General features: G+C 44.1%; 2 protein-coding genes across 2 annotated transcripts; both read right to left on the reverse strand.

Annotated features, from left to right (window-relative positions):
* brap (BRCA1 associated protein) lies at window positions 1–8,030 on the reverse strand. The gene is made up of 13 exons (XM_080017824.1): window positions 7,677–8,030; window positions 6,625–6,786; window positions 6,274–6,484; window positions 4,846–5,035; window positions 4,642–4,755; window positions 3,867–4,015; window positions 3,506–3,581; window positions 3,266–3,404; window positions 3,033–3,142; window positions 2,852–2,941; window positions 2,611–2,714; window positions 1,784–1,923; window positions 1–1,009 (listed from the first exon to the last, which is right to left on the reverse strand). The coding sequence occupies exons 1-13, from the start codon at window positions 7,753–7,755 to the stop codon at window positions 780–782; spliced, it is 1,794 nt and encodes a 597-aa protein (XP_079873950.1). The 5' UTR covers window positions 7,756–8,030; the 3' UTR covers window positions 1–779.
* Window positions 8,031–11,969: 3,939 nt separating this feature from the next.
* naa25 (N-alpha-acetyltransferase 25, NatB auxiliary subunit) lies at window positions 11,970–24,989 on the reverse strand. Its single transcript, XM_080017823.1, has 24 exons — window positions 24,923–24,989; window positions 23,578–23,663; window positions 22,015–22,153; window positions 21,805–21,923; window positions 21,632–21,706; window positions 21,438–21,545; window positions 21,261–21,339; window positions 20,952–21,063; window positions 20,766–20,855; window positions 20,451–20,623; window positions 20,238–20,350; window positions 19,932–20,139; window positions 17,705–17,794; window positions 17,416–17,596; window positions 17,212–17,311; window positions 16,851–17,002; window positions 16,447–16,572; window positions 15,303–15,546; window positions 13,095–13,218; window positions 12,927–12,992; window positions 12,726–12,823; window positions 12,526–12,636; window positions 12,288–12,428; window positions 11,970–12,170 (listed from the first exon to the last, which is right to left on the reverse strand). The coding sequence occupies exons 1-24, from the start codon at window positions 24,978–24,980 to the stop codon at window positions 12,048–12,050; spliced, it is 2,916 nt and encodes a 971-aa protein (XP_079873949.1). The 5' UTR covers window positions 24,981–24,989; the 3' UTR covers window positions 11,970–12,047.
* Window positions 24,990–26,731: the final 1,742 nt, after the last annotated feature.

Here is a 26,731-nt window from a genome sequence, read left to right on the forward strand (position 1 = left end):
AATACTTGTGTTGGCAATGCCTTCAAATTAAAAAAATACCTTAAACATTTTTTCCTCTGTAACTTTCCGGCAATAATTAACAGGTGTTTGACAGAACAGGCCTGGTCAGTCTTTTGATGAGATCCATAATCACTTGAACTTGAATTTCTGTGAGGAGTGCTTGGCACCAGCAGGTGACAACGTTCTAGAAAACAAAGAACTCAGCCATGATTCCATTTTTATCAGTGTTTTATGCTGAAAGATTAGATTAGAGTAGATGATTTTGTGTTTATTCCAAAAAGGAAATACATCAAAATACTAGTGGACGCTCAACATGAAACGGTTACTAATAAATTATACCAGTCTGGTATTTGCACCTTAAATTAGTTAGCGTGGACACCTGCCCTTTACATTTCGCTTCTGCTTGACCTCAGCATACATGGCGAGAAATGCTTTAAAATACAAAACAACTTCTTAAAACGTATAACATTCCTCAACACTGCCGCATCAGCATCACTTAAATAACACTCCTTATAAACAAAAAAGCCACTGGTGAGAAATCCTTCCACCCCAACTTCCTGTTCGTATGACCTCTGTGTGAAAAGATGGATCCAAGTCCAGAAGGGCAGCAGGACAGAGGATCATTTTAAAGTAAATTCCTCTTGTCAGTGACTGTTGTATATGCATTTTTGGGGGCGGCTAACGATTTAGACAGATGCTTCCTTGATCTCTTTGCGTACACTTATTTGGATGCCAAGCACTGTCCTTTCTGAAAAACGTTTTTTTTTTTTTTTAATCTTCTACTTCCTCCTCTTAGCGCGGCCTCGCCTCCCTCTGCCGGAGGAGGCCCCAGCCTCCCCCATACCCAGTGTGCTGTCCAATGGGCTGGCGCCGATGTTGATGTGTCCCTCCTGGATTTCACTCCGAGCTTCCGGGGGCAGGTGCTCGATCTGCTGCTGAGTCTCCATGTAGAACATCACGTCCCTCAGCTGCTCCTGCAGCTCCGCCATCGCCCCGTCCTTACGCTCTCCTAGGAGGACACCGAACAAAGACGTGTTGAATAACATCCATTTCACAAAAGATAATAAAATTGACGAAAATTGGAACAGCAGTTGACAATTAGGGGAATATGTGAAGCAGATGCTGGCAGTGTGTGTGATGTGTCCACCAGTGAGTGCACAGGATTAGTGCACATTTGTTCTGGTGTATGAGGTCAGGAATATATCATAATGCCTCCAAGCGGCGGAGAGGCCTCATAGCCACCCACGAGCCACGCAGCCGCAAGAACATTCCGAGCCCAAAGCACCGCAGCCACAGAAGAACTCAGAGTCCACAGAGAGGCACTGATGCACGCCCCCGAAGGGCACAAACATTTTAAACCAGCAGATTATGGCAGCCTCTGACAAGATAGATCGCTGGGTTTAAACGTACGGCCAATTGAGTGTAATGGAGTGTGATTAATGCATCCATGTGTTGTGGCCCCAAACACAGCTTTTTTGGACTTCAATTTCAAATCATCTTTAAATGGCAGATCTCAAAACAGACAAATTCAAGCACGTCAAGCACCTCAAGGACTTGACTGTGTTAAAAGCCACTGACTTGATGTTTCCCTACTGGTTGGTGAATATGAAATAATATTCAAACAAAAAAACACCTCTTGAACGGGGTTGTCAAAGGGCAGATTTAAGGAAGCTGAGTATTTCTATTGAAAATGAATTGAAGTAACATTCAAAACAGTTTTGAATGGTTTAATAAATTCAGTTAAACAGTGTTGCATTGACTGTGCTGAGAAACTTCTTCGCACCGCTTTCTCTTCCTTTGCGTTCCTCCTCTGCCAGCTGGCTCTGGAGTGTCACCTGGTTGGCTCGCAGACAGCGGTTCATCTCCTGCTCCTCCTTCAGCTCCTGGCTCAGCTTCACCACGCGACTGTTCAACTGTGTGCACCTGAAAGGCAGAGAGAAAAACACTGGCGGACTTGAATCTTAACTTCGAGGTCAAAGCACAAACAAATGTTTTTAACCTCCGTCGGAACTATTGCCAGGGGTTGAAAATGGCAACAATGTTCTGCTCAGCCCGGATGCTATTTCTATGTCAAAGCTGATCAAGCTGATCCAAGTTGTTTCTTTAATCGTAAGAATAATTCAATTTACATTTCAAAATAAAATGTAAGAATTATGTGCAATACAATTTACACAAAATTATTAAAGTCAAATTGAAATGTGACATTAATGACCATTATATTTTAGCAGAATTTTATGCTGGCATTTGAAGTCCGGTTGTTGTTGTATTATTGTTGTTGATCCAGTCGCTGCTCAATAGCAATGTAAGTAAAGGGTCTGAGCTTAATTACAATCCAAATCACATAATATAATATACATATAGAACATAAATACTATGCACAATGAAGTCTCACTTAGTGTCATTGAAACAAGCACAAATTAAGCAACAGATACAATATAAATCATTTCTCTCATTTATTTGTCAAGCTGTCTAGAAATACAACTTGCAGTGGCTGCATAAAGCTACTGTATGTGAATTTAATGTTAAATGTAATAATGTATGTTGTAAAAAAGATAATGTATATACTTCATGGCCAAAACACATGATCTTAAACTGGCTAGGTCCCCGTACTTTTTCTCGATGCCCTGTTTGTCCTTGGACAGCTCTCCCATCCGCCGCTCCAAGTTGTCACAGCGCTCCAGGGTCTCCTTAAACTTGGCCTTCATGTTGTTGATCTAAAACACGTATGTCAAAAGTTGGACAAAACAAATATACAGACACACAAACGGACCAGAAAATGCTCAGATTTCTAAACCTACTGGGGTGGGGGGCGACGACTAAAATGTAAGATTGTCTGTTTACTGCACGTTACCTCCTCTGCCGTTTCTTTCTCCAGGTGAACTATTTTGTTCTCCCAGTAAATCCGTTGAGACTCCAGTTGACTAGTCAGCAAGTAGGAGTACTGCGGATAAAAAAATAATAAATATTCTAAGAAACAACCACAGCACGATGTAAAAAATAAATAAAAAGGCATCAGAAACAAAAACATGTACCTCTAGTTGAAGTGCGTCTATCTTCTCCGCCTGGCAGGTGTCTCCTTCACATTCGTACTGAACCATCTTCCCATCCGTCTTGCTGGCCACGAGCCGATGGACGTAATTATCTACGGCAGAAAAATATTTAATTCTACACACACTGTAACGTTCCAATACTTCAAATCCTGCACCCAACACGTCCTGAAAGTATTACATTTCCAGAGAGGACAACCCGTCCAGCGGTCCTGTACCTCCTGCGTAGTCCCAGACCCGGTGGTTTGTGAGCTGCATGGCGTACGTGTGCTGGGTTTCCTCAAAATGCTTGTAGGCATGGCGACTGACGTACCGACCGCAACCGATGTGCCCGCAGATTAAGCAAATCCATAAATTCTACCAAAAAATAAAAAAAAAAATAGAATGAAAAAATAAAAGTGGGATAAGTAAAGATAAGTTTGCAGAAGGGTAAGAGGCAAGAGGATGTCGGGAGTTACCTCCTGCACGCCGCATTCAAAGCACTTATTCTCTTCCACAGGTTCTGGAGTTTGGCAGTACCGACACACAGGGCACCTAAAAAAAAACAAGAGCGGATATTCAACGGCAACCGCGCACCATCCCTGCTGGCAGCGACTAGAAGCGCTAATGTGTATTGTGCGCGACGGCCTTCCCTTTGTCTCCGCGAAGAATGCATGTCAAAATAGCACGGAGAGAGAAACACGGAGAAATAACCACCGAGGAGAAAACAGAGCTCGGATCAATCCACAACACGCTTCCCCACCCGATGGTTTTACAGCCACACCCGTACATTACATTATGAACCATGTTCACTCTTTCAGTAGGGTGCGCGCCACTCACGAGGCGTCCTCCCAACGCTGCAGACACTGGCTGTGGAAGCTGTGGTTGCAGAGCGTGGTGAGCACGCCGTTGACAGACTCGTCCATCCTCTCCAGGCACACGGTGCACTTCGGCAGCTCAGTCAGCTCCATCACCGGCAGACTGGCTCCCTGACCAAGGGGGGAAAACAGGAAGGGAGGCAACAGGTAGAGAGAAAACACACACACACACAAACAAACAGCGAGAGAAGTGTCGGTACAACACTGTGGTCAGTAAGGCGATCAAGACTTAATATTGTATCTATGGAGAATCAATAAGGGAATCTATTGATTGCCTTGAGCTGAGTTGGTGTTTTGTTTTTATTCATCTTGGTCTAGCCATGTGAAAATAAAAAGGGGTTAAAACAAATAAAAAATGTTTGTATGACCAACATTTTTTTTATTTATTGGATTTTCATTTATAGAAAAATTAACGATCACAACACTTTCCAACACATTCCAAAACAACAACTTCCATCAAACATTAAGACAAAATACAAAATTAATTAAAATAAAGCAGCGGCATATATACAGTTAACAGATATAAACATTAATAAAAGGTTTTTAATTTACCATTATTATTAGTGCCTTCAAAGATAGTTCATAACTCAACTCTTGTTTATTTTATTTTATTTCATAATTTTTCCCCATATCCTTCTCAATAAGGAAATACATTTTGTCATTGTGAACAAGGCCACACATAGGTTTGTGTGGGCTGTTGGGGTCAGAAGTTACCTAATTAGCCATTACCCATATACCTGTTCTGACTTTATGACCTCTGCCCGCTCCACATAAACCAGTTGGCAAACTGCGTCTTCTATCGAGTTGAACTGGCGGCCATTACATGAGGTGTAAAAGCTGTCTGCATCTGCCTGTTAAGAGCGGAAAAACAACAGTGATGAAAATGAATAAACCTGTCAACTTTTCTTTTTAATCCATGCTAAACCATGATGACACCATACCTGCGTACTGAACTTTATCAGTACCATGTACTGGTTAGGGGTAGAGTCCCGAATGATCTTCATGTGCTCCATGACGTCGTTAAACGGTGCCACAAGCTTCATGAGATCATGGCTGGTCATGGTGGCTGGGACGGTGAGGATGCACAGCATCGCACTGCGTCTGGCGTCTTCGGTCAGAGATGTCATTTTACTGTCATGTTAGAAGAATTAACACAAGATAAGTTCACTGCACACACACACACACACACACACACACACACACACACACACACACACACACACACACACACACACACACACACACACACACACACACACACACACACGATGAATTAGGCAGCAAGTGAACAGTCAGTTCTTGAAGTTGATGTGTTGGAAGCAGGAAAAATACGCATAAGGATCTCAGCGACTTTGACAAGGACCAAATAGTGATGGCTAGACGACTGGGTCAGAGCATCCACAAAACGGCAGGTCTTGTGGGGTGTTCCTGGTATGCTGTGGTTAGTGCCGAATAAAAGCGGTCCGAAGAAAGACAACCGGTGAATTGGCGACAGGGTCATGGGTGCCCAAGGCTCATTGATGCGTGGGGGGATCGAAGTCCAGCCCGGCTGGTTCAACCCCACAGAAGAGCTACTGCAGCACAAATTGATGAAGATAATGCTGCTGTGATAGAAAGGTGTCAGAACACACAGTGCATCACAACTTGCTGTGTATGGGGCTGCCTAGCTGCAGACTGGCCAGAGTGTCCATGCTGACCCCTGTCCACCACCGAAAGTGCCTAAATGGGCACGTGAGCATCAGAACTGGACCATGGAGCAATGGAAGACGGTGGCCTGGTCTGATGAATCACGTTCTCTTTTACATCATGTGTAGATGGCAGAGATGGCACCAGGATGCATTATGGGAAGAAGGCAAGCCGGCGTGATGCTCCGGGCAATGGTCTGCTGGGAAACGTTGGGTCCTGGCATTCAGGTGGTTGTTACTTTAACAAGTACCACATACCTAAACATTGTTGCAGATCAAGTACACCCCTTCATGGCAACAGTATTCCCTGATGACAGTGGCCTCTTTCAGCAGGATAGTGCATCCTGCCACACTGCAGAAATTGTTCAGGAATGGTTTGAGGAACATAAAGAGTTCAAGGTGTTGACGTGGCCTCCAAATTCCCCAGATCTCAGTCCGATCAAACATCTGTGGGATGTGCTGGAACAACAAGCCCGATCCATGAGGACCCTACCTTCCAGGACTTAAAGGATCTGCTGCTTTCGTCTTGGTGCCAGATACCGCAGGGCACCTTCAGAGGTCTTGTGGAGTGCATGCCTCAATCACTCAGAGCCGTTTTGGCGGCAAGAGGGAGGGCTACACAATATTAGGCAGGTGGTTTTAATGTCTAGGCTGATCGGTGTATGTATCTTAGAAGTCACTCACTTGGTCTTGTATAGGTGCATTATTCCATGTACTATCTCCACCGAGGGGTTGCCACTGAAGAAGGATATCTGGTCAGGAAGCTGCTTTGACGGAGAGTCCGGTGTCATGTCAGCCTGCGATGCCTCAGTAGCGTTCTTCCTGTCCGTTTCAGTCCCTGCAGCTTGAGATTCACTGTTCTTCTCTGAATCGCCACCGTTTTCACCGCCTCTATCTAGGGTAGGGACCACAAGGAACTTGGCGGTGCGATATACGGCAGCAACATTGCTTTGAAACAACATTTATTGGTTACCAGTTAGATGCTGCCGATTTCAAATATAGCTTTAATGTGGTAGAGAATGGCTGAATTCCTACCTGGGTTTGGCTCAAAGGTTTCAATGACCATGTCCCCCATGGCTCTGCTCCCAATGTGCTGGTGCAGAACGGCGGACCGTTCGAGATCTGTCTTTCCACTGAGAGTGAGTTTGGCTAAGCCTAGCGCTCTCTCTTGCAATTCCTCCTCTGACATGCTCTCGACTGTGGGAGGCAAGAGACACCGAGAGACAGGCCACACTTAGATTACATTCAAGATGATTAAAGACAGCCTTCGGATAGAACTAATATTCCACATTGCCAACAGACAATATTGATTATGATGTCGTTGTCTGCCTTAGTTCCCCAACACATGCATGGTTGATATTCATTCAGAATGGCAACAATTCATTAGGATTTCCCCCTGGGATTATTAAAGTATTTCTTATTCTGATTCTGAGGATGCCGATAATTTGACAGTTATCAATTGTTTTTTTTAGATTCCCCGTCAGCTAAATTTAAATGGTAAGAATAAAACGACTGCCATGACAACGGGTGGCAGATTTTCGGGAATGCGGAGAGCACAGTGGATTCTGGAGTTAAAATGATCCATCATTATCAGTAGTAGTCATTTTATCATTATTACAACAGGGTTCATTCTGGCATTAAAAAAAATTAAAATTTAGGACTTGAATAGTTTTGTTTTTTTTCCCAACCCCCCCATTTTCAAGCACACACAACACAAATATAATCAATGTTCAACGTGAAGTTTATTAATTCAAATACAATCTTAATCGCACTGTCATCTGTTATCAAAAAAAAAAAAAAAAGATCTGATTTCTGAAACCTTTATTCTATTTGTGAAAACAGGTAAAAAATATATTTTACTGTTCATTATATACTGAAATATATATATATATATATATATATATAAATATGTTTTGTCACCATCTGCTGCCCAGGGATCCATTAAGTGTCGTGTTACTATTTGAGTTCGCGATAAGCAGGCGTGCTAACCTGGCCATCACTAGCAACTGTTTACCCTGTAACGCTAAGTGAGCTAGTGATGCTAACACCAGCCACCGGACCCCACGGTGACGCAGGCGGCCACTCACCGGCAGAATATCGGAAACCCTGAGGAGAAGGACACTGGTCCGCTAGTTCCAGCCGGATGACAACCAGCGACAAACTCATGAGTTACGGGAGGAATGGCGCCTTCCAGAGAAAACGAACCGCGGGCTCCGGCTCTCCGCTCAACTTCGCGACGCGCCGGAGGGAACACACGAGCTAAGGCTTAGAGGGCGGGAAGCAAAGTCCGTCAGGCCGAGTCACGGCGGTCGCCAGGCTCTCCGGTGGTCCGGCTTTAATACGTGTGCTTCGGAGACCCAAGCGCCATTCCGCCGCCGCCGCCGCCGGGGGGACAGTTCCACTCTCGCCTCGTCGCTTCAACTCGGCTGCGGACGTTTCGCCGTTCGTTGCTGTGCGTTTCTTCTTCGCCGGCCACGTGACTCCGGGGGCGCGGCGCTGCCCCCTGCAGGGTGGCACCGGGGCTGCGTTTCAACCCACTCGTTCGTTGCGCTTTCCACTTTTTAGTCCCCCCCCCCATTTGAACCCAGAGAATAAATGCAATCCCTCTCTTATCCCCCGATGTTCCGTACACGTTCACACAGTTTACACTGTTCTTCACTGGCAGACGATGCCCGTCACAACAACAGCACTTACATTCTTGCCATTCTTTTTATCTGGATAATATGTTTGTTTTTTTCCCCCCTAATATCTATTATATTTTGTATAATCTGCACTAGTATTCTCCACTGCTGCCGATTCACCTAATTCCCCTTTTGGGGATGAATAAAGCATGTGTCACCAATTGATTATCACAGACGTGCAATTTACGGCTGACATGGGGAAAAAAAATGTAATATTTACTAAGTTTATTAAAAAAAAAAAAAAAAAAAAAAAGCTTTGACATTCCAGTGTTTTTGTTTTTGTTTTCCTTTTTTTTTTTTTTTAAAACAAATAAAATAAATGAAAAAAAAAAAAGTGAGATGACACTCCCGGATTGTCAACCATCATTCTAAACTTCAACAAAACATCCACGCAGAACACAATCATCCCAGCCAAAGGTGTACAAGAAAAGGTGGGGCCCTCTGTCTCAAAAAGGCATTATTTGTAGAAGCTTGTTTATATGCATAAACAAAGATATTTACTCTTCAAACACATTTTAAGGTCAGAGTAGAATTGGGGAAATAGACAAAAAAAAACCCCTATGTACACTATCTGTTCTGCTTTCAGTGCTTTGTGAACATCATCAGCGAATAATGGTACTATCTCCATGTAAACAAAATCAGCATTTGAATCAGTATCTTGCTCATAGTACCTCATCGATTGATGAACGCTCTCAAAAATATTGGATAGCTCTGCCCTACTTGTATGCTAAATAAGATGATGGGGGAGAGGGAAGAAATCCTTTCATATTTTTGGAAGGGGTGTGCGACGAGTTGGAATGAGCAACAAACAGACACGCAACAAAACACAAATATCAACCGCGGCAGTCAAACATATTCAGCTGATGTCCTTGCACAGTGACTTACAAACGCTGGCTCAACATTTATTTACAATTAGGTCCAATGTTGAAATATTCGTGACACTTCTGTGAGCTTTCATGACCAAAGCAAAGATCCAACACAAAAAGTGGAAAAAACTATTCTATTATACTGCATCTCTGTAGAAATGAAGAATTTTTTATTGCTATTATTATTATTATTATTATTTTTTAGGTTTTTTTTTTTGTTTTTTTTTTAACGGAACTGGGTTGGTGAAATCCCCTGAATTGCTCTCACAACTGCTCTGATCCATTCTTTAAAGGGGACGCGGACTTAACAAACACAGGCACTTCAACTGATTTAATTTACTCCTAGGATGTGTCGATACCCAATTTTTGATATGAAACTTCACTTCAAATAAAAAAAAATAATAATAATTGTAAAAGTTTAAATTCCTCCTATTCTGTTACATTTGTATAGATGACTGCTTTAAATACAACAGATTCTCAAGGTCCCCTCAATTGGATGCATACATTTGAAACAATTTAGGCTCTGGGAATCCCAATGAGAGATTATTATTGTTAAATATGATTTAGTCCAAACTTCCATACCTGTCTATACTATAGTTACGTGGATAAGAGTGAAACTTTCATTAAAACAGTCATTGTACATTCTCGGGGGGCCGCTGACATATTATAAATTAAATAACAATGAACTATCAATCATTTTGCTGGGGACCCCCCGGCACCTCTTGAAGGACCCTTGGGGTCCCCCCAACTCCCAAGTGGAGAACCACCGAGCTACAAGATGACAGGGGGTTGTAAACATTCACCGCTCACAAAAAAAGAAAAATCGTAAAATTTCTTTGTTCTTGATAAAAAATAAAAAAAAATAAACACATCAAGACATTTTCAAGAACCTTTCGTCAAGCATACAAAGTACCCGGATTCTGTTGTTGGTATCCCAGGTTTGTACCGGAAGAATGAAAATTGATCTTTAACGGGATACCCCCCCTGTGCTATGTTCTAACGTCCCGTCAACTCAAACACCTCATCGCTCCTGGTACCTCCACGCATCACCATTAACACTTTGAACAGGCTTTGGGAGAAGAGAAATTAAAATAAAATAGTAAAAAAAATAAAATAAAAAATAAAAAAAGTCATGAGCTGTCTACAAATGTACTTTGTTTGTATTAGAGGTTTGGCACTACTGTGATTTAGCATCAATAAGACAGCACAGGTGATAGATAGAAGCCCTGTCCAATCATAAACAGGGTTTAGAGAGCCTTCGTTCTAACGTAAACCTCGCTGCTTTACAGTAATTCAAATCTCATACGCAAGGTTTCATCGCACTTGGAACTATAAGAGGCGGTTTCACCTAAATCAGGACTAAGATAATTCTACTTAAATGAATCCAGAATATTGAAAAAATGCCTTTCTGAGACGTTGTTTATGTAAGATTAAGTACTTCTAGGCTAGGAAGTCCAAGACTAAGGTAATGAAGGACTAGTCAGCTCCTTGTTTCTGGTCTTAAATCCAGATCATCCAGGTTCTCCTGGAGGCCCACGTCCATCCACCCACAGATAAACTTGAGTGAGGCCAGTTTTATTTTAAGCCTACACTTAGACCTGGATGAGCTCTAATCTTCCTTCTGGAAATCAGATTTCCTTTTAAAACCAAGACTCGGGCACGTCTGAGACTATTTGAAACAATCTGAGAAAAAGGTAATCAGTCCAGACTAAAAGTGTGACTTAGTCGAAGATTAGGCCTTATCTGCGTCCGCGAAACCGCCCCTAAATCGTTTATCTGATTCTGACTAATTTGATAAATGTCCGATTTTGAAACCCCAATCTATGAAGTATGCTGGGGTGATAGGGGGGAGGGATCCAACTTGTGCAGCGCATTCCATCAAAGTTTTTCGATGCTGAAAATGCAGAAGTGGTTCCGCTAGATCACACACACACACACACACACACACACACACACACACACACACACACACACACACACACACACACACACACACACACACACACACACACACACACACACACACACACACACACACACACACACCTCTAACATTTGTGAAATGGAAAGTTGGAAACTCGACTGTTTTTTTTTTTTCCCTTAGTGCACAAGCGTTACATTTGGTGTAAAAACGGTGACTTGCAAATGGAAGTTGTGTGAACCCAAGTCCAAACTGGAAAAAGTGCTACTCCAATATTTCCGGTCCACTGAGATATTTAACTAGAGGGACTGACATTTATTTTAAGAGCCAAAAAAACCCCCAAGGAAAACGTAACTAAACAACAAAAGAAATAGTGGTTTATTGTCTTTGATGTTCTCGCTTTTATGTACTACTCAGTCGAAGAGCCGTCAGAGTTGATGGTGCTTTACTTTTGCAGGCTATGTACAATAATTTATTAGTTGTTTACCTAAAAACCTCCCACGTTTTCTAGTTTTCTCAAGCGCTAAACGGAACACGTCTTCTCCTTTTATGACGGCGGTATAAATTCACATTGACCTCACAAGGCTGTGCCCTACACGAGATATGAACGTTCCAGTTGATCGCAGAGAGAGAGAGAGTGAGTGAGAGAGAGGGAGAGAGAGAGAGAGAGAGACAGCGACAGACAGGGGGTTTGCTCGTGAGCAAAAGAGACAATTCCAACCGAGAGGTTCATAACGATTAATATGTTAAAAGAGGGATTTCGCAATAAGAAAAAAGTGGGACGTAAAGTGGGGGGTATGGGGGGGGGGGGGGGGGGGGTTGGGCAAAAGAGGACCCTTGTGTGTAAAAAAACAAAAACAAAAAAAAAATGAACAAAAAAAACCCCAAAAACAGTGAAGGGTGGTGGCAGGGGATGTAATAATAATAATAATAATAATAATAATAATAATAACAACAACAATAATCTTGATTTGGGTGTGGGTAATGGTTTCAGATCTTGAGGCTCTTTAGAGTTTCTGCTCTCTTCTTGAGCAGGTCTCCCACCTCTTGGAGCGAGCGCAGGTAGCTGCTCTGCACCTTGTCCATAGCCGCCCTGATAAAAGACCCTTCCTCCTGGAAGAAGAAGAGGGAAAATAAATAAATAAATAAATAAAAAGAAAAAAAGGACAAGGTGAAGTGCGAAGTTCGGGGATGCCTCGTCCAAATTGGGAGACCGACGTGCACACCCACCTGTGTGCGCGGCTCCAAGGACAGATCTGCCAGTTTGAGCGCGGCGACGCCGCCCTCCTGCACCCTGACGTGCTCCAGCGCCTGGTTTAGTACGTCCTGCAAGCTCCCCGTCAGCTCCAGGAAGCCGCACACCACAGCCGGCTGGGGAATAGAGGGAGCACACGCCGTTGTAGGAATGCGGCGGGGAAGGCCACGACTAAGAAGGAAGACACGTGTGATGTTGTAATGGTCATTGTACCGGTGTCGTGTTGGTGTCCTTTTTTTTTTTCTTCTTTTTCTGCAGGCTGGCCTTGAGCGGTCTGAGGACCTTGGCACAGTAACCCGCCATCCAAGACACCACGCACACCGTCTGGAGTAGCAAGCGCAACAGAGGCGGCGCTTTAACACGTGAGGTTTTGGGAAAGGACAGTAGAAGGGGCGAGTTGGCGAAAGTCATACCTCGACGAAGAAGACGAGGTTCTCTAATAAGGAGGGCCATGTTTTTAACCGGCCGTCTTTCAGTTCCAAAAGATCGCCTTTGGATTTTTTTAATATTTCTGGAGAAAACAAAAGTGAGGATGACACACAAGGGGAAATACTGCAGTTTCAAATTCTACGTTTCGTGGGAATTTTTGGTCCGCCCAGGTCGCCCTTCCTCACCTTGAAGTTGTACTACTAACGATTTAAAACTGTTACAGATCTGGGTTTGAAGCTCCGACGACTCGTCTGCAGACAAAGGCAAAACCAGCACCTCACATGACAATTTTTTTTAGATTTTGCGATTTTCACTATTATGTTAGCGGTTGATGTGATGACAGCTCTGCTCACCTAGTCCAAGAGTCTCCAGCTCCTGTAGATGGACACTGAGCTGGAGTGCAGCGGCCTGGCACTGACAGCTGCCGCTGGACATGGCGGAGGCCAAGCGGGTGGACGGCGGGCCCAGGAATGGGTACTGCACGGCAACAACAGCAACATACAAACCATTACATACCAGGGTTCTATCACTCCATGTTTATAGTTTGATTTTTATTTTCTGCTTTTCTTTTCTCTTACTTTTATCCTTTCTATCCTTCCTTTTGTGAATTCTTTAAGTTATGTATATTTCTATTGGTTAATTTTAGGTTGATGGTATATTGCCAGATTTCATTGGTGATTGCTTATTGGGAGGCTTTTATTGTTCATTTTAGGTTAGGATATTTTTTTGTTATCGTTAGATTTACTTTAATGGTTAACATTTTTAGGTTTCTAGATTATATTTATTGGTGTTGACGTTTAGTGTATATTTACAAAATTTTCTATTATTCATTTTAGGTTTTGTTTTCTTCTTATTTTATTGTTAGGTTATTGTTTATCTTTGTTTATTCTAGGTTAGGTTATATTGCCAGTTATTCCGTCTTTTTGTTAATTTCTACGCCTATTTTATTGTTTTTGTTAATTCTAGGTTTACATCTGACTACCAGTAGGTTATTATAATAGCCAATTTTATTCTTTACCATAGGTTTATTTTGATTGTTCATTGTACATTCCAAATCTTTTATCTTCAAATTAATCTTTAGCTTTACTGTATATTGCCAATTATTTCAGGGGATCCTCAGGTGTGCTGTTTATTACAAATTGCCATTTTATTTGACCATTTATCTTATTATCATTTCCTTTTAGTGATGCAAGCTGCTGTGACACTGAAATTTACCTCTGAGGATCAATAAAGTATCTATTTATTAGGGGTGTCACGATTCAGATTCAAAATCGATCAAAATGAGCGCTTACAAAATCATAAGCAGGTTTGCGATTCTGCCCCTATTTTTGTGGGTAATATTGTACGACATGGTTTTCCATATGGGAGCGGTAAAGATCTGCCGGTTAACAAATGCAGTGTGCACTAGGGGGTGAGGACCCCTCTGCTGAGTCGACTGCATCTCGCCGGGCTCCAAACCGACTTTCATGAAATTTGTTTTGGAGTTGGGTGAGCTGCAAATACCGCCCACCAGCACTGCACCTGCCCCTAAAATGATTATGGTCTTTTTTTATTTGTTTGTTTGTTTGTTTAATCTGAATTTACAGTGGATTTAACCACATGATTAAAACAAGGGATGTTAAAATGTGCCGACTGTCTCTGTGTTCACCGTGTCAACAGTAAAATCAAAAATCTTTTTTTTGTAATGGCCCATTCAAAACAATCTATAAACTTTACTGTTTTCCAAAATAGCCTTTTTCATATGTTTAACATAAAAAAAACAAACAAACAAAAAAACCCTAATGGTACTGTTCCTCAAATGGGAGAGGAAGCCAGTGTGCCAGCCGACCCGCGGTGTGCCCTGCATGAGTTTCGCTTTCTCACTTCCCGCATTTGAAAATGGCAACTTAGCATAAGATTCAGAGTCTCACAGAACCCTACGGCGCAATGGAAGAGATAAAAGATCCCATGAATCAAAATGAAAGATCCCTCCACCTCTGCCGGCACGCATGGGGGCTAGGGCGCACCACAGCCTCTGCCCGGTCCGTCGGGTGTATATTTACGAATTTATATATTTACTTTTACATATTTATTTCCTCGTTTATTTAGTTCAGGATTTATTTCATGGGTATATTCATTTTTATTTGGGTGCTACGTCCACATACATCTCCTTTGTGCGCGCAAGTGAATGAGCTTCGTGTGCTACTGCTCCGTCTGTCGCTCTGTGGTGTGGACCGGGACTGCACCGGGTGACTCCTGCTGGCATGTGTGAAAATGTGCAAGACGGAATTTTCCTGAATGTAGCTGGATGTGTGAAAAATGAAACTCACTAGCAAGTGCCGGAAAGGTTATCCCAGTAATTTACCGGAAACCATGTGTGAAAGGGGCTTTAACAATGGCATAGCCGTCAGCGCTGAAAAAAAATACATGTTTAAATTGAAAATCGAATCGTGACCTTAAAATCGAAAGTCAAATCAAATCTTGGATTTGGACAATCGGGACACCCCTACTATCTATGTATCTATAATCAATAGGAAAGCTGTAGCTGTGCTAGTTACATACTGCCTAGGTGTTAAACCTACCTTTGTGCATTTCTCCGACATCTCGGCCGCTTTCTGTAGGGTCTGGTCGAGCTGGGAGAGCAAGCTGCTGAGGATCGAGTTCTTGTCCCCGACACCGTTCTCATTGGCCACCTCATAATTCTGTTGTGATGCAGAGTGTCCCAGAGAGGTGAGCGACGCCAGGAGGCGCAGGGTGAGGGAGCGCATCATCAGCCAAAGCAATTCCTCCTCTAAGGACAGGCGGCGGTGCTCCTCCGTCAGATTTCTGTGAAAGAAACAATAAATTAAAATGTGAACATAAATAGTGGGAAAATGTTGTGATAATGAGAATTTCTTAAAAAAAAATTTTTTTTAAGCAATACTTAACTTTTTAACCTGATAATTACAGCTTGAGAATAATTTTGATGGTACACTGACTAGTAATACGGAGAATGGCACCTCTTTCATTCCCACCCACCACCTCGAACGCCTGTGATTGCACTATATAACTTTTGTGTTCTGGTATGACACCACAGGAAAAATGTTTAGGCTTCACGGCACTACGTCACACCTTTATGTTTGGCTCCGGCATTTACTGTTTTTTTTTGCCTGGTACATAAAAAAATAATAATATGAAAAAAATAAAAAATTATTATAAACTCGTCGGTCAAAATGTCTGGTAATAACACTCTTACAAAACTTAGCTGTTCCACCTCCCTGACTGAGTGAGCCAGACAGGCCAGTGGTGTGCCCGGCACACCACTTTATTGCACGTGCAAGCTGGTCTACCAGGCCAAGCACATCATGTACCTACACCGGTAGCAAGGGGCTGATCCCCACGCGGCTCCAGTGGGGAGAGAGGGCGCGGGGGAGCCATGGACCCCGCGGGGTCGCCCCTTGTCGGGGAGCCAAGGGGCGCTGTAACCTAGGTCTACATTATATTTGCATTTGTAACACAGACTTATTTAAATGTGACCGATAAGGTTCAAATTTGTCCGGTAAAATAAACCTTTTTCCACACCCGACCAAATTTTACGACAATGGTGTAAAAGGGCAATTGCACTCAAACTGTAGGCGCGGCAAATCCCAAATACAAAAAGCTACAGAGTGGTGCTTTAAGTGATTACGATAAATGGGAAGATTTGGGGAAAAAAATACAATAAAAAAAAAAGAAAAAAAGACCCACCGGTCCTGAGGGTCCCAGCTGGTAAAGACCGTCAGGTCTCGGTTGTCCCTCATGTTATCCCAGGGAATGTCATCCTCCTCTGGAGACAAACCCATAGCCTTCACACTTTCCTCCAGACTCAACACACTACACAAAAGACACATGGCGTGCTTAAGATAGGGGTACAAGTTCAACTCAGGGGTGGTTTATGATGCTCTATGTCAGTGTGATGTGAACGTAAATATCCTTTAGTGTGTTAAATTATACAATCAAGAATATACTGACAAAAAGTAGGTGGTGCCAGTCTTGTGAATTACGACTAAAGAACAAGTCAAGAATGAAAGAGCAGTGAGCGTTGACGAAACGACGAGTCAAGTCAACAACAATGAAAAAGGAGCAGAGTGTTGAATGAAAAGGTCGCTCACATGTCCGCCTCCAGGAAAAGGTCCAACAGCATTCTCTCGGTGCGAACCTGGGCAAAGTGCAGCGATTGGTTCAGCCGGCTTCTCAGAGCTATGAACTCTGGGATTTTCTCAAACGCCCCATATTTGTACGCTTGGATAATATACTCTGAGGTCTGTTGGGAGTAGTGCGGAAAACAGAGAGATTAGAAAGATGCGCAGGCAGAAAAGGAGCTAACTCTGAGGCATTCAGAAGAACACAGTAAAAAAAAATGTTTTATCAGCATGAACAGCAGCTGGCACAATAACCTAGGAGTTTGCAAGCCTCGCCTACTGTCGCCTCTTATCTATCAGAAATAAACACCTAGATGTTTGATGGACTTACATCTTTCTGGTTAGAGTGGAAAAACCTGAGGGAAAAATTACAGGACTGGGAGGCTGCAGCAAACTGACCCAATGACTCAGCATAACGTGTTAACAGAAACCTAAGGATAAGAGAGGGTATATTTGCACTTCAAAATGCATGAACGTGATGCGGGTTATGGCATTTTGTGTTGACAATGCATTTTGTTCGCATGTGCGCACTGACCCTATGGTGTCATGCTGTACGTGTTTGGCATCCAGGCTGGAGTAGAGGTCTACTACCGGCTCGAAGGCGCCCAGGCGGCAGTAGAGCAGCAGAAGGAGCAGCTTGAACTGGGCATTGGAAGGGCTGTGAGAGAGCCCCTCTTGGAGCAGGCCCAAACTCTGCCACACCATGTTCTCATCCCCTACAGGACAAACAGCGTGGCATGACTTTTGGCGGTTGAAACCAAAATATGGACAATGAGGAGAAAAAAAAAAAAAAAAAAAAAAAAAAAAAAAAAAAAGCAATTTACCAGTCTCTAGCCATAGGTCAATGTATACATGAGCTGCCATGAGACAGTACATGTCAGAAAACTGGAGCTCTGTCTTCAGAGCTGATTCCCCTGTAGAACACAGACACATAAGTTACGCAAGAAAATGTAAAAAGTTATATAGGACATAAAGGACTAAGGATGGCCCAATATCACTTCTTCACTATAGACACCAGATCTCAAATCATACATTTTATATAATAGAGGGAGAACTGATCTCATCCACCACTTTTAGTTTGGGGTCATTAGCAGAGCATCACATTGTCTCCGGAAAAGATATTACATGTGTCTATTTAGCAAAAATAAAAAAAATAATAAAACATATCAAAACATAATATTTCCTTTATTCAAGACCAGACAGGTTCACTGTTGCTCTTGGTGTCAAATATTTGCAATTGCGATATTGCCAGATTCTACATTTTACTCCATCCCTATACACTGATCAGCCACAACATTAAACGACCACTAATTACATTACATTACATTTAGCAGACGCTTTTATCCAAAGCGACTTACAATTATTCAAACACCGATGGATGCAGCCATCAGGAGCAATTAGGGGTTAAGTGTCTTGCTCAAGGACACTACAACATGCTAGCAGGAGGAGCCTGGGATCGAACCAGCAACCTTTAGATTACTAGACGACCAGCTCTACCTCCTGAGCTACCACCCCCCATTTACCCCACTAATATTGTGTAGCTCCCCCTCTTGCCCCCAAAACAGCTCTGACCGATCGAGGCATGGCATCCATAAGACCTCTGAAGGTGTCCTGTGGTATCTGGCAACAAGATGTTAGCAGCAGATCCTTTAAGTCCCTAAGTTGTGAGGTGGGTCCCCATGGATCTGGCTTGTTGTTCCAGCAGATCCCACAGGTGCTTGATTGGGTTGAGATCTGGGGAATTTGGAGGCCACGTCAACACCTTGAACTCTTTGTCACGTTCCTCAAACCATTCCTGAACAATTTCTGCAGTGTGTCAGGGCGCATTATCCTGCTGAAAGAGGCCACTGCTATCAGGGAATACCGTTGCCATGAAGGGGTGTACTTGATCTGCAACAATGTTTAGTCAGTTGGTACGTGTCAAAGTAACAACCACATGAATGCCAGGACCCAAGGTTTCCAGCAGAACATTGCCCAGAGCATCACACTGCCTCTGTTGGCTTGACTTCTTCCCATAATGCATCCTGGTGCCATCTCTTCCCCAGGTAAACAATGCATAGGCACCTGGTCATCCATATGATGTAAAAGAAAACGAGATTCAGACTGGGCCACCTTCTTCCATTGCTCCATGGTCCAGTTCAGATGCTCACAACACCATTGTAAAAGATTTCTGCAGTGGACAGGGGTCAGCTTGGGCACCCTGACCATTCTGCGGCTACGCAGCCCCATACACAGCAAGCTGCGATGTACTGTGTGTTCTGACACCTTTCTATCATAGTCAGCATGAACTTTTTCAGCAATTTGTGCTACAGCACCTGTTCTTTGAGATCGGACCAGACGGGCTAGACTTCGCTCCCCACATGCCTCAAGGTCATGGGCGCTCATGAACCTGTCGCCTTTTGGTAGGTACTAACCACTGCATACCAAGAACACCCCACAAGACCTGTCGTTTGGAGATGCTCTGACCCAGTCGTATAGCCATCACTATTTGCTCCTTGTCAAAGTCGCTCAGATCCTTACGCTTGTCCTTTTTTCCTGCTTCAAACACATCACCTTCAAGAACAGACTGTTCACTTGCCTTGATCAATGTTATTGCCTTCGCATGTCAGCGGTTTCAATGTTGCGGCTGATCGATGTCCAGGACTATAAAGCTAAAGGGAGCAAGATAATCACTGATTTACTGTGCTGCGCTTAAACTCATCAAATGTCCAGTGTCTTATGTGCTTATGAACTGGGGTTACAGAGTCACGGTTGACGAAGTCTCGAGTGAATAATCTACCTAGGAATTGCGAAAAATAAGGGTGTCATATTTTATTGGACAGATGAATAGTGCCTCAATGTAGCAAGGATTCCTCTCTTAATCTTGACTGTTGTCATAGGTTGATCTATGGCTACCTCTTCTTTTGGTCACAGGATAACCATCGGTGAAAAGCATGAAGAGTAATTAAAAGCCCCACATATGGCAATTATGAGTAGCGTGGTGTGCAGACAGTTTGTTCCCTCCTACAAAAAGACTGCCGAGTGTGGAGAGGAGAAAAACGAGGCCCTTACCAAACCGAAGCCCGTGACGATAGTGAGCTTTGAGCTCGGCAATGAGCCTCAGCTTCCCATCTGTGTCGAGGGAGTGATGAAGTCCAAGCGCGCGGCCTAGCTGACACACGCACAAATGTCTCTGCAGCGCTCTGGTGTCTTCTGGAAATGCAAAGCCCTCCTCGCCGTCCTCCCCTAAAGGCACCGCATCACCAAGTTGATTGATAAACTAGAAGAAGAAGGAAAAAAAAACCCACACTGTGAATTCAGTTCCCAACAGGATACCTGTACGTGGGTGTGTGTACGCGAGGTGTGCCGGTGCTCTACCTTGACGTGGTCGTCGGGGGAGAGTAGGTGTAAATAAAGTTTAAGGTCAGTGATGCAACAAGGTTTGTCTCCAAACTTTCCGAAGAACTGCACCATCAGCTCCAAGGGTTCACCTGTAAACAGCCCCCAAACACAGGCTGTCACATGGCCGAGCGGTCTGGCTAGTAAGGGTGGCAGGCAGGACTTTGTTTACGTGAGCGAGCAGCCTTTTACCCAGCTGGTCTTCTTTGGAGAAGCCGCCCTCTCTCAGTCTGCGTATCAGTTCCAGGCGGGCCAGGTAGGGACCCCTCAGCGGCCGCGACACTTTGCCGTCTTCTGCCTTGATCCTCTCTAGTACAAACCTCACCACTTCAGCAACCGAATAATGCACCGTACCCTCGCTACAGCTGAAGAGGAGAGATAATCATATTTTGTATACTGGAGCTGGGAGGCCTCGTCAATCGAACGTCTACGGTTTTGAAGTTAATAATAATAAAAAAAAGTTTTACATTGATAAATCCCTTCCAAATTACTACCCCCCCCGCTCACTGTTCTCCTTCCTCCGGCGGGCTCCATGACTGATTCATCAGGTGGAAGAGAGAGTCAAAGTAGGAGGAATAGAACTGCCAGTCGTCTGGACTAAAAAGGAGATGCGACAGAGAGATGGATTTTGGTAAACATCGCACAAAGAGCAGGGAAATCTGCCGTCTGCGCTTTTCAAAAAACATGTCTTACTTTTTAAGGAGCAGCTTGTGGGCCAAGGCATTGCACTCCGACCAGCGCTGTAGTCGCTGGTACAGCATCATGCACTTGTTTTCTCTGCTCTGCAACTCACTTGTCAATTTCTCTATTGGGAGGCACAAACAAGGCGTGAAGGAATATGAATGAGTAACAATGCGGAAGAACGTCTCACACACACACACACACACACACACACACACACACACACACACACACACACACACACACACACACACACACACACACACACACACACACACACACACACACACACACACACACACACACACACACACACCCTACCTCCCAGTGGGCCCCTGACCACTTCCAGAGCCTCCACACATTTTCCCAGGCGCTCCAGGATCATAAAGTAGAGTTGCACCTGCGACCACAAAGCCGACAGCCAGTTTAAATACTACAACATATAAATACACGTGAGCCTTAACGGCAAGCCACTAAGAGTCCACACACGCTCTTCACCTCGGCCTCCGCTTCAATTTTCTCCTCCTTCACCATTTTCTCGACCATGCGTTCAGCCAGAGGGAGGAACATGGTCTGGGCCAGCTTCTCATCTTGTGCCGAGATGGCCTGGAAGAGGAAACGGATCGAAACGATGACGCAAAAAAAACCCAAGCGTGTTGACGAAAGGTGTGCGGCGAGAGGTGCTGTCGTACCTGCATCACGAGGCTCATCACAGACCAGAAGTAGTACGGGTTCTTGGGTACTATTTTATAGAGGGCCATCCCCGCCTGTAAAGGGTGAAGAGGGTATTTAAGGGGGAAAGTAAAAAAAAAATAAAAATAAAAACCACAAAGAAAACAACATTTGTGAACATGCGCCTTCTCACCTGCTGCATTTTCTTGTACTCCCCCACCCGAGCGTAAGCCATGAAGAGGTGTGAGTGATACTCCTCGCTGAGGGGAACCTTCTTCACGGCAGCCTCGTACAGCTTCGTGACCAGCTCCGCTGCGGCGACAGTGGGACAACGCGGGTCAGAGCTTTGATCGTTTAACCGCATTGGGTCGAGGGACCTTCCCAAAACGCTGCCCGTACTCACGTCGGTGCATCTCCCTGTACAGTATGGTCAGCGCCTGTAGCGAGTTGTCGTCGGTCGGCTCGAGCGTGGCCACTTCCTGCGCCAACCCGAAAGCCTCATCCTGCTTCCCGGTCCGCTGCAAACCGATCGCTTTCAGGACCTTGAGGAGCGGGAGGGGAGTTCACTACATTATATCAAAACTTTTCCAACCAGGGTTCTCACAATACCACAATCACCGTACTTGGGTGCCTACACAATGGCGCATTATCACAACGCTGCGATATATTATTCATTTCTTTCTTGTTCGCTGGCAGTACGGAGTTTCCAACCGGTATTTTTGTGGTCTTCCGCCTTCCGTCCACACGCAGCTTCCTGGAGAACGCAGAAGTCATGACGCCGACTTGCGCATGCGTCGGGAACCTGCGAGCCACGGCCAGTTTGTTGACGCCTGGTCAGTACCGCTCGGTTTAATAACATGTTTACAAGTAATTCAATTTGTTTTCCGTGTCTCTGCAACTTTAGGAATCCGCCCCGTACAGTAATGTGTATGGGTTTAATAACGTGTCTTCAGATTTCCTGTTTGTCTGATGATTTGGACAAGTTGAGAATCTTAAACGTCTGAAAGGTGTTAACTGCACTACTACAACACTGCTTCTTCAGGCTTGCAAAAAAGAAAAAGTAAATCTGCTCCATTGCTGCTGCTGCATGTTTTTGCCGTTTCGGTGTGGACGGCCGACTTTTAGAAAACGCTTGTCTGGACAGAAAAAGGTTTCACCCGAAAACGTTGTTTGTAAAGTCATCTGCATTAGTGTTGACATGCATGGCCTATATCTCAGGGTTGTAAAAGTAGATACAAAATAAATCGATTCTCTTACCTCAGAGTATCGATTTCACGATACCATGCTGTATCGACCCCCCCTATTCTAACTTACTCGTGGTCTCTAAAAGCAAGAACGCCCACGACAACAGATGCCTTCATTTCATTATGTCCCAGCAACTCGAGCACTCGGACTCATAGTAAAGATCTTGGAAGTTAAATCTTCGACAAGATTCTCTCGCACAAAGGGATGTTATGGAAAGATCATGCTCTGCTTTTGAACAACCAAATACTGCAATACCCGCTGTTTCCATCCGTTCCTCAAATCACGTTGCATTACCAATTTTTTGTTTATTTTACCAACATGGCCCTTGATGGCCCTATTAGAACGGTAATCTGTGAATTTCTTAAAGACTACGGCAACTCTTGAAAGTACCCGGTTGCGGTAAAGGACTTAATGTTACTATGAAACCCAATACCCTCCCGGAATAAAGTGTCAAGATTTGGGATTTTTTTCGTCCTTAAAAAGATATGCAAAGAAACAAATTCTTACCAACACTGTATATAATAGAGTTATTGAATCCATCAAAATTATTCCTGCTTCAAATCCAAAGAAGATTATAAATTACATGCTTCACCAATTTATTTTTAGTTTCTACTAAAATCTGATGAATAATAGACTATTTTAGCAGAAAGGCAGGACTTTGTTAGGTGCTAAATAAAGCAAAAATCACTTTCTCCCTGAATACACAGCATCAGTGACTTACCTTAGCACAGTGCAAGTCCTTATGCTTCTTCAGCAGTTTATCCGCCTGCTGGATTGCCATCTTATTGTTTCCATTATCAAGGTAATCTGGGGGAAACACAAAACACATGATCATTACATTAAAAAAAATGCATATATCGCTGACATGATCAGCATCACGCAAAAAGTTTATAACGCAGCAAGCTGAATTGCTGCTTCAGAGTGTATGTCCTGCTGGCAGGCTGAGTATTATATCTGTAAATAGTACAACCAGAAGGAATTCTAGATATGCCCGTCTCTGTATGTAGATTTTCACTGTGCCCCATGCACACCCGACAGCTGGGTGCCAAATTTAACTGCAGCAGACAGTGCATTGTCATTATGTCATGTCTATTCTCTCTTATTAAAATGTGAATCTTTGTCACAAATAAACGATGCATGCATGACATGCACAACACGTTTTTTTTTTTTGCATACATTTATACGTCATAGATCCTTTGTTTAGCAATTAAAGCCTTGGATGGAAGGTCAGTTGTACTACTAGAGATATGAGTTTTCAAACGATCAGTGCATTGCAGATTAAGAGGCACTGATAAGCTGGTAAACAATACCGTGCTATCGACGGTACGCCTTCTAAATCAGTGCGGAGAGAGTGGCTTGTACAATCACAAACATACACCCTGACTAGAAATACAAAACTGGTGGTTTCATTTGACCACGCGTGTTGATGCGGCGTGGCGAGTGTGTTGTTCAGGAGAGAGTACACCACTCAAAGGCAGATTACCGGCCAGTTGTGACATCCACAGCTCGGCTTAGTTAGCTCCCCGCTTAGCATAGTCTACCAAAAGCTACGTGCGTTAGCTACACCCGGCAGTGGGGCGTTAGATGGTCCAAAGCGAGAAAGAACCAGCCGGTTAGAAGGGAACAACCCACAGTAAAGCCCCCCGTTGTCTCTGTGGCAGCGGGCAGCGTGTCCACCGTTTGGCTAACACATTGTTGCACGGCGCTAGCTCGCTGTCAAACAGCTAACATTAGCACGGGACGCGCTTGGTCCTCCATGGACGTCGGCAAAGAGCACAACTCGTCCAAACACAACTATTAGCCTCCGCCTCGGGCCTAGCTAGGAGGACCGGGGGTCAGTCAGTGGACACCCGGCTTGCCCGGCGCCTGCCCAGCTGAACCCCCCCCGATAAGGTGCACTGTCATCCGGCGCTGCGGGCAAGCACAGTGCGGGGCTGGGGCTTGAGGGGCCGCGGTGCTGGCCGACTCGGAACGCAACCCGGATAGGAAACATGCACCGCGGCGCGGCATTGACCCTCGGCGTTAAACAGCAGCGGCCTACGGATCATATCCCAGTGAACGGTTACCGTAGATCGGTCTGAGTCGCCTGTCGTTGGGGTCCTGCACATGGCCTCGCGCCGCCATGGTGGAGTTTACCTGGTGGTGAGTGCTGGCGCATGCGCGGTGCGCCCCCGATGTAGCCGAACACACACACACTCTCACACACACTCGCACGCCATTCATTTTCTGTTTGTTTATGCAACGTTTACTCAGCATTGTGAGAAATCCACAAATCCAGTGTTTGTTGAGCGGGTAGTTTCATGTTTTGGGAAGACGCATATGGAAATACAGTACAGCGCAATTCAAGAATAATAATCATACTTTTATCGACGGGAAAATGGGACGTCACAGAAATTGAGCGTTGCCATTAAAATAATAAATATTTTAATCGCACATGTAGTTTCACTGACGACTCCACTGAATAAGATGTCGTAGCTCAGTTATTAGCGTTAGGTCCTGTGTCATTATTTAGGGATGTTCAGTCTGGTCGTAGCTCTGCTGCAATTAACTGAGAGAAGATAGAAGACAAAGCTTTATGAATGACTGCACTGTCTGTTTCCGACACACGGGATCGCTTATGACTTCTGAGCTTTCCAAAAAGAGACGTGGGGAAAAGCTTTGAAATGAGATCTATGTGATTTTAGATTGATCACAAACATCCTTGACGGTCAAACTTGGCAAAGTATTTAATTTACATGGATGTTGGCACCCTAAGAGAATGAGTTTCACTGTTATCTGCCCTTCTATGTACAGGTATAGACAGGTATATATGTCTTCTCAGATTGGGGCCCCAGGGATGAAACCTGTGGTCTATCGCGTATCAAATTGAGGGCCCTTGATGTGGAAAAGTTGGGAATCACTGGTCTAAAGTAAAAAAGAAAAAAAAACAACCAACGGTTTTATTTCTGGATATATTCTCAAACCAAGTGTTGTATCAACAGTTGTTATAGTTGCTGGTATTCAGAAATGAAAAAACAGTTCCGGCTTTCATTAAGCTTCCACAGATGTGAGCGTTTTCAGTCCTTAAACAGACAATGACTTTTAATTGTTCATATCAATGCAAACTTAAGGTCACTTCCACACAATTTTTCCAAGGGAAATGAAACAAAAACGCCGTTTTTTGTTTTTTTTTTTGCTCAAATTTATTAGACCCCCCGCCCCGCCACCCCACATTGTCTAGACCTAGATCATAGTATGAAAACTGCGATGACATGACCAACAAAATGAAAAGAAAAAAAAACCTAAATTGTACATTCACTACTGATCGCCCTGAAATGTTCACCTCGTCGCGAAAGAGAAAGCAGAGCGCGGTGTGAATCTTTCATTTTTTGAAAAGGATCCAATAAGTGTATGGGGCCCGGGATCCACATCCCCCGTTACCCGCGCTGGCATCACCGGTGACGGTGCACAGATCGATCCCCATCCAGCCCGACTCTCAACCATTTAAAGCCACGGATTGAATGAATAATGTCACAGCCCAAACAGTTAAACAATGCAAGGAACTGAAACGCACTATGTCCCCATCACCACCTGAAGCCTCCTTTTGATTTGTATTTGAATCCAGAGCGTGTGTCATGGGCACCGTCATGCTCATACAGGCAGACACGATGCTCGAGCAGTTCCAAAGCTTCCTGAATAGTTTGACACATGCATCTCCTAAATAGACCTGTACATTCGTAAAAAGGATGGATGAGGTAAAGTTGAAACCGTGGCATGGGAAAACAAAAACGTGCATGCGCCACCTCACACTGCTCGTCTAACAGCACAGCAAGCTACAGAGCGGCTAAATAACCTTTAATGCAATAAATTAAAGTTACCAGTTCAATGCAGAAGAC

This window comes from Zeus faber (genome assembly GCF_960531495.2).
Source record: "Zeus faber genome assembly, chromosome: 17".
Taxonomy (NCBI): Eukaryota; Metazoa; Chordata; class Actinopteri; order Zeiformes; family Zeidae; genus Zeus; species Zeus faber.

Coding starts and splice junctions, on each gene's coding strand:
- naa25 (XM_080017823.1), bottom strand. CDS start 24,980: ATGGCGGCGCGAGGCCATGTGCAGGACCCCAACGACAGGCGACTCAGA. Junction 22,154..23,577: donor AGGACTTGCACTGTGCTAAG/GTAAGTCACTGA, acceptor CCGCTCCTCAAG/GTCCTGAAAGCGATCGGTTT. Junction 21,707..21,804: donor AGTACAAGAAAATGCAGCAG/GTGAGAAGGCGC, acceptor CACCCTTTACAG/GCGGGGATGGCCCTCTATAA.
- brap (XM_080017824.1), bottom strand. CDS start 7,755: ATGAGTTTGTCGCTGGTTGTCATCCGGCTGGAACTAGCGGACCAGTGT. Junction 5,036..6,273: donor ATGCACCTATACAAGACCAA/GTGAGTGACTTC, acceptor CTAACATGACAG/TAAAATGACATCTCTGACCG. Junction 1,924..2,610: donor AAACAGGGCATCGAGAAAAA/GTACGGGGACCT, acceptor TCTGCCTTTCAG/GTGCACACAGTTGAACAGTC.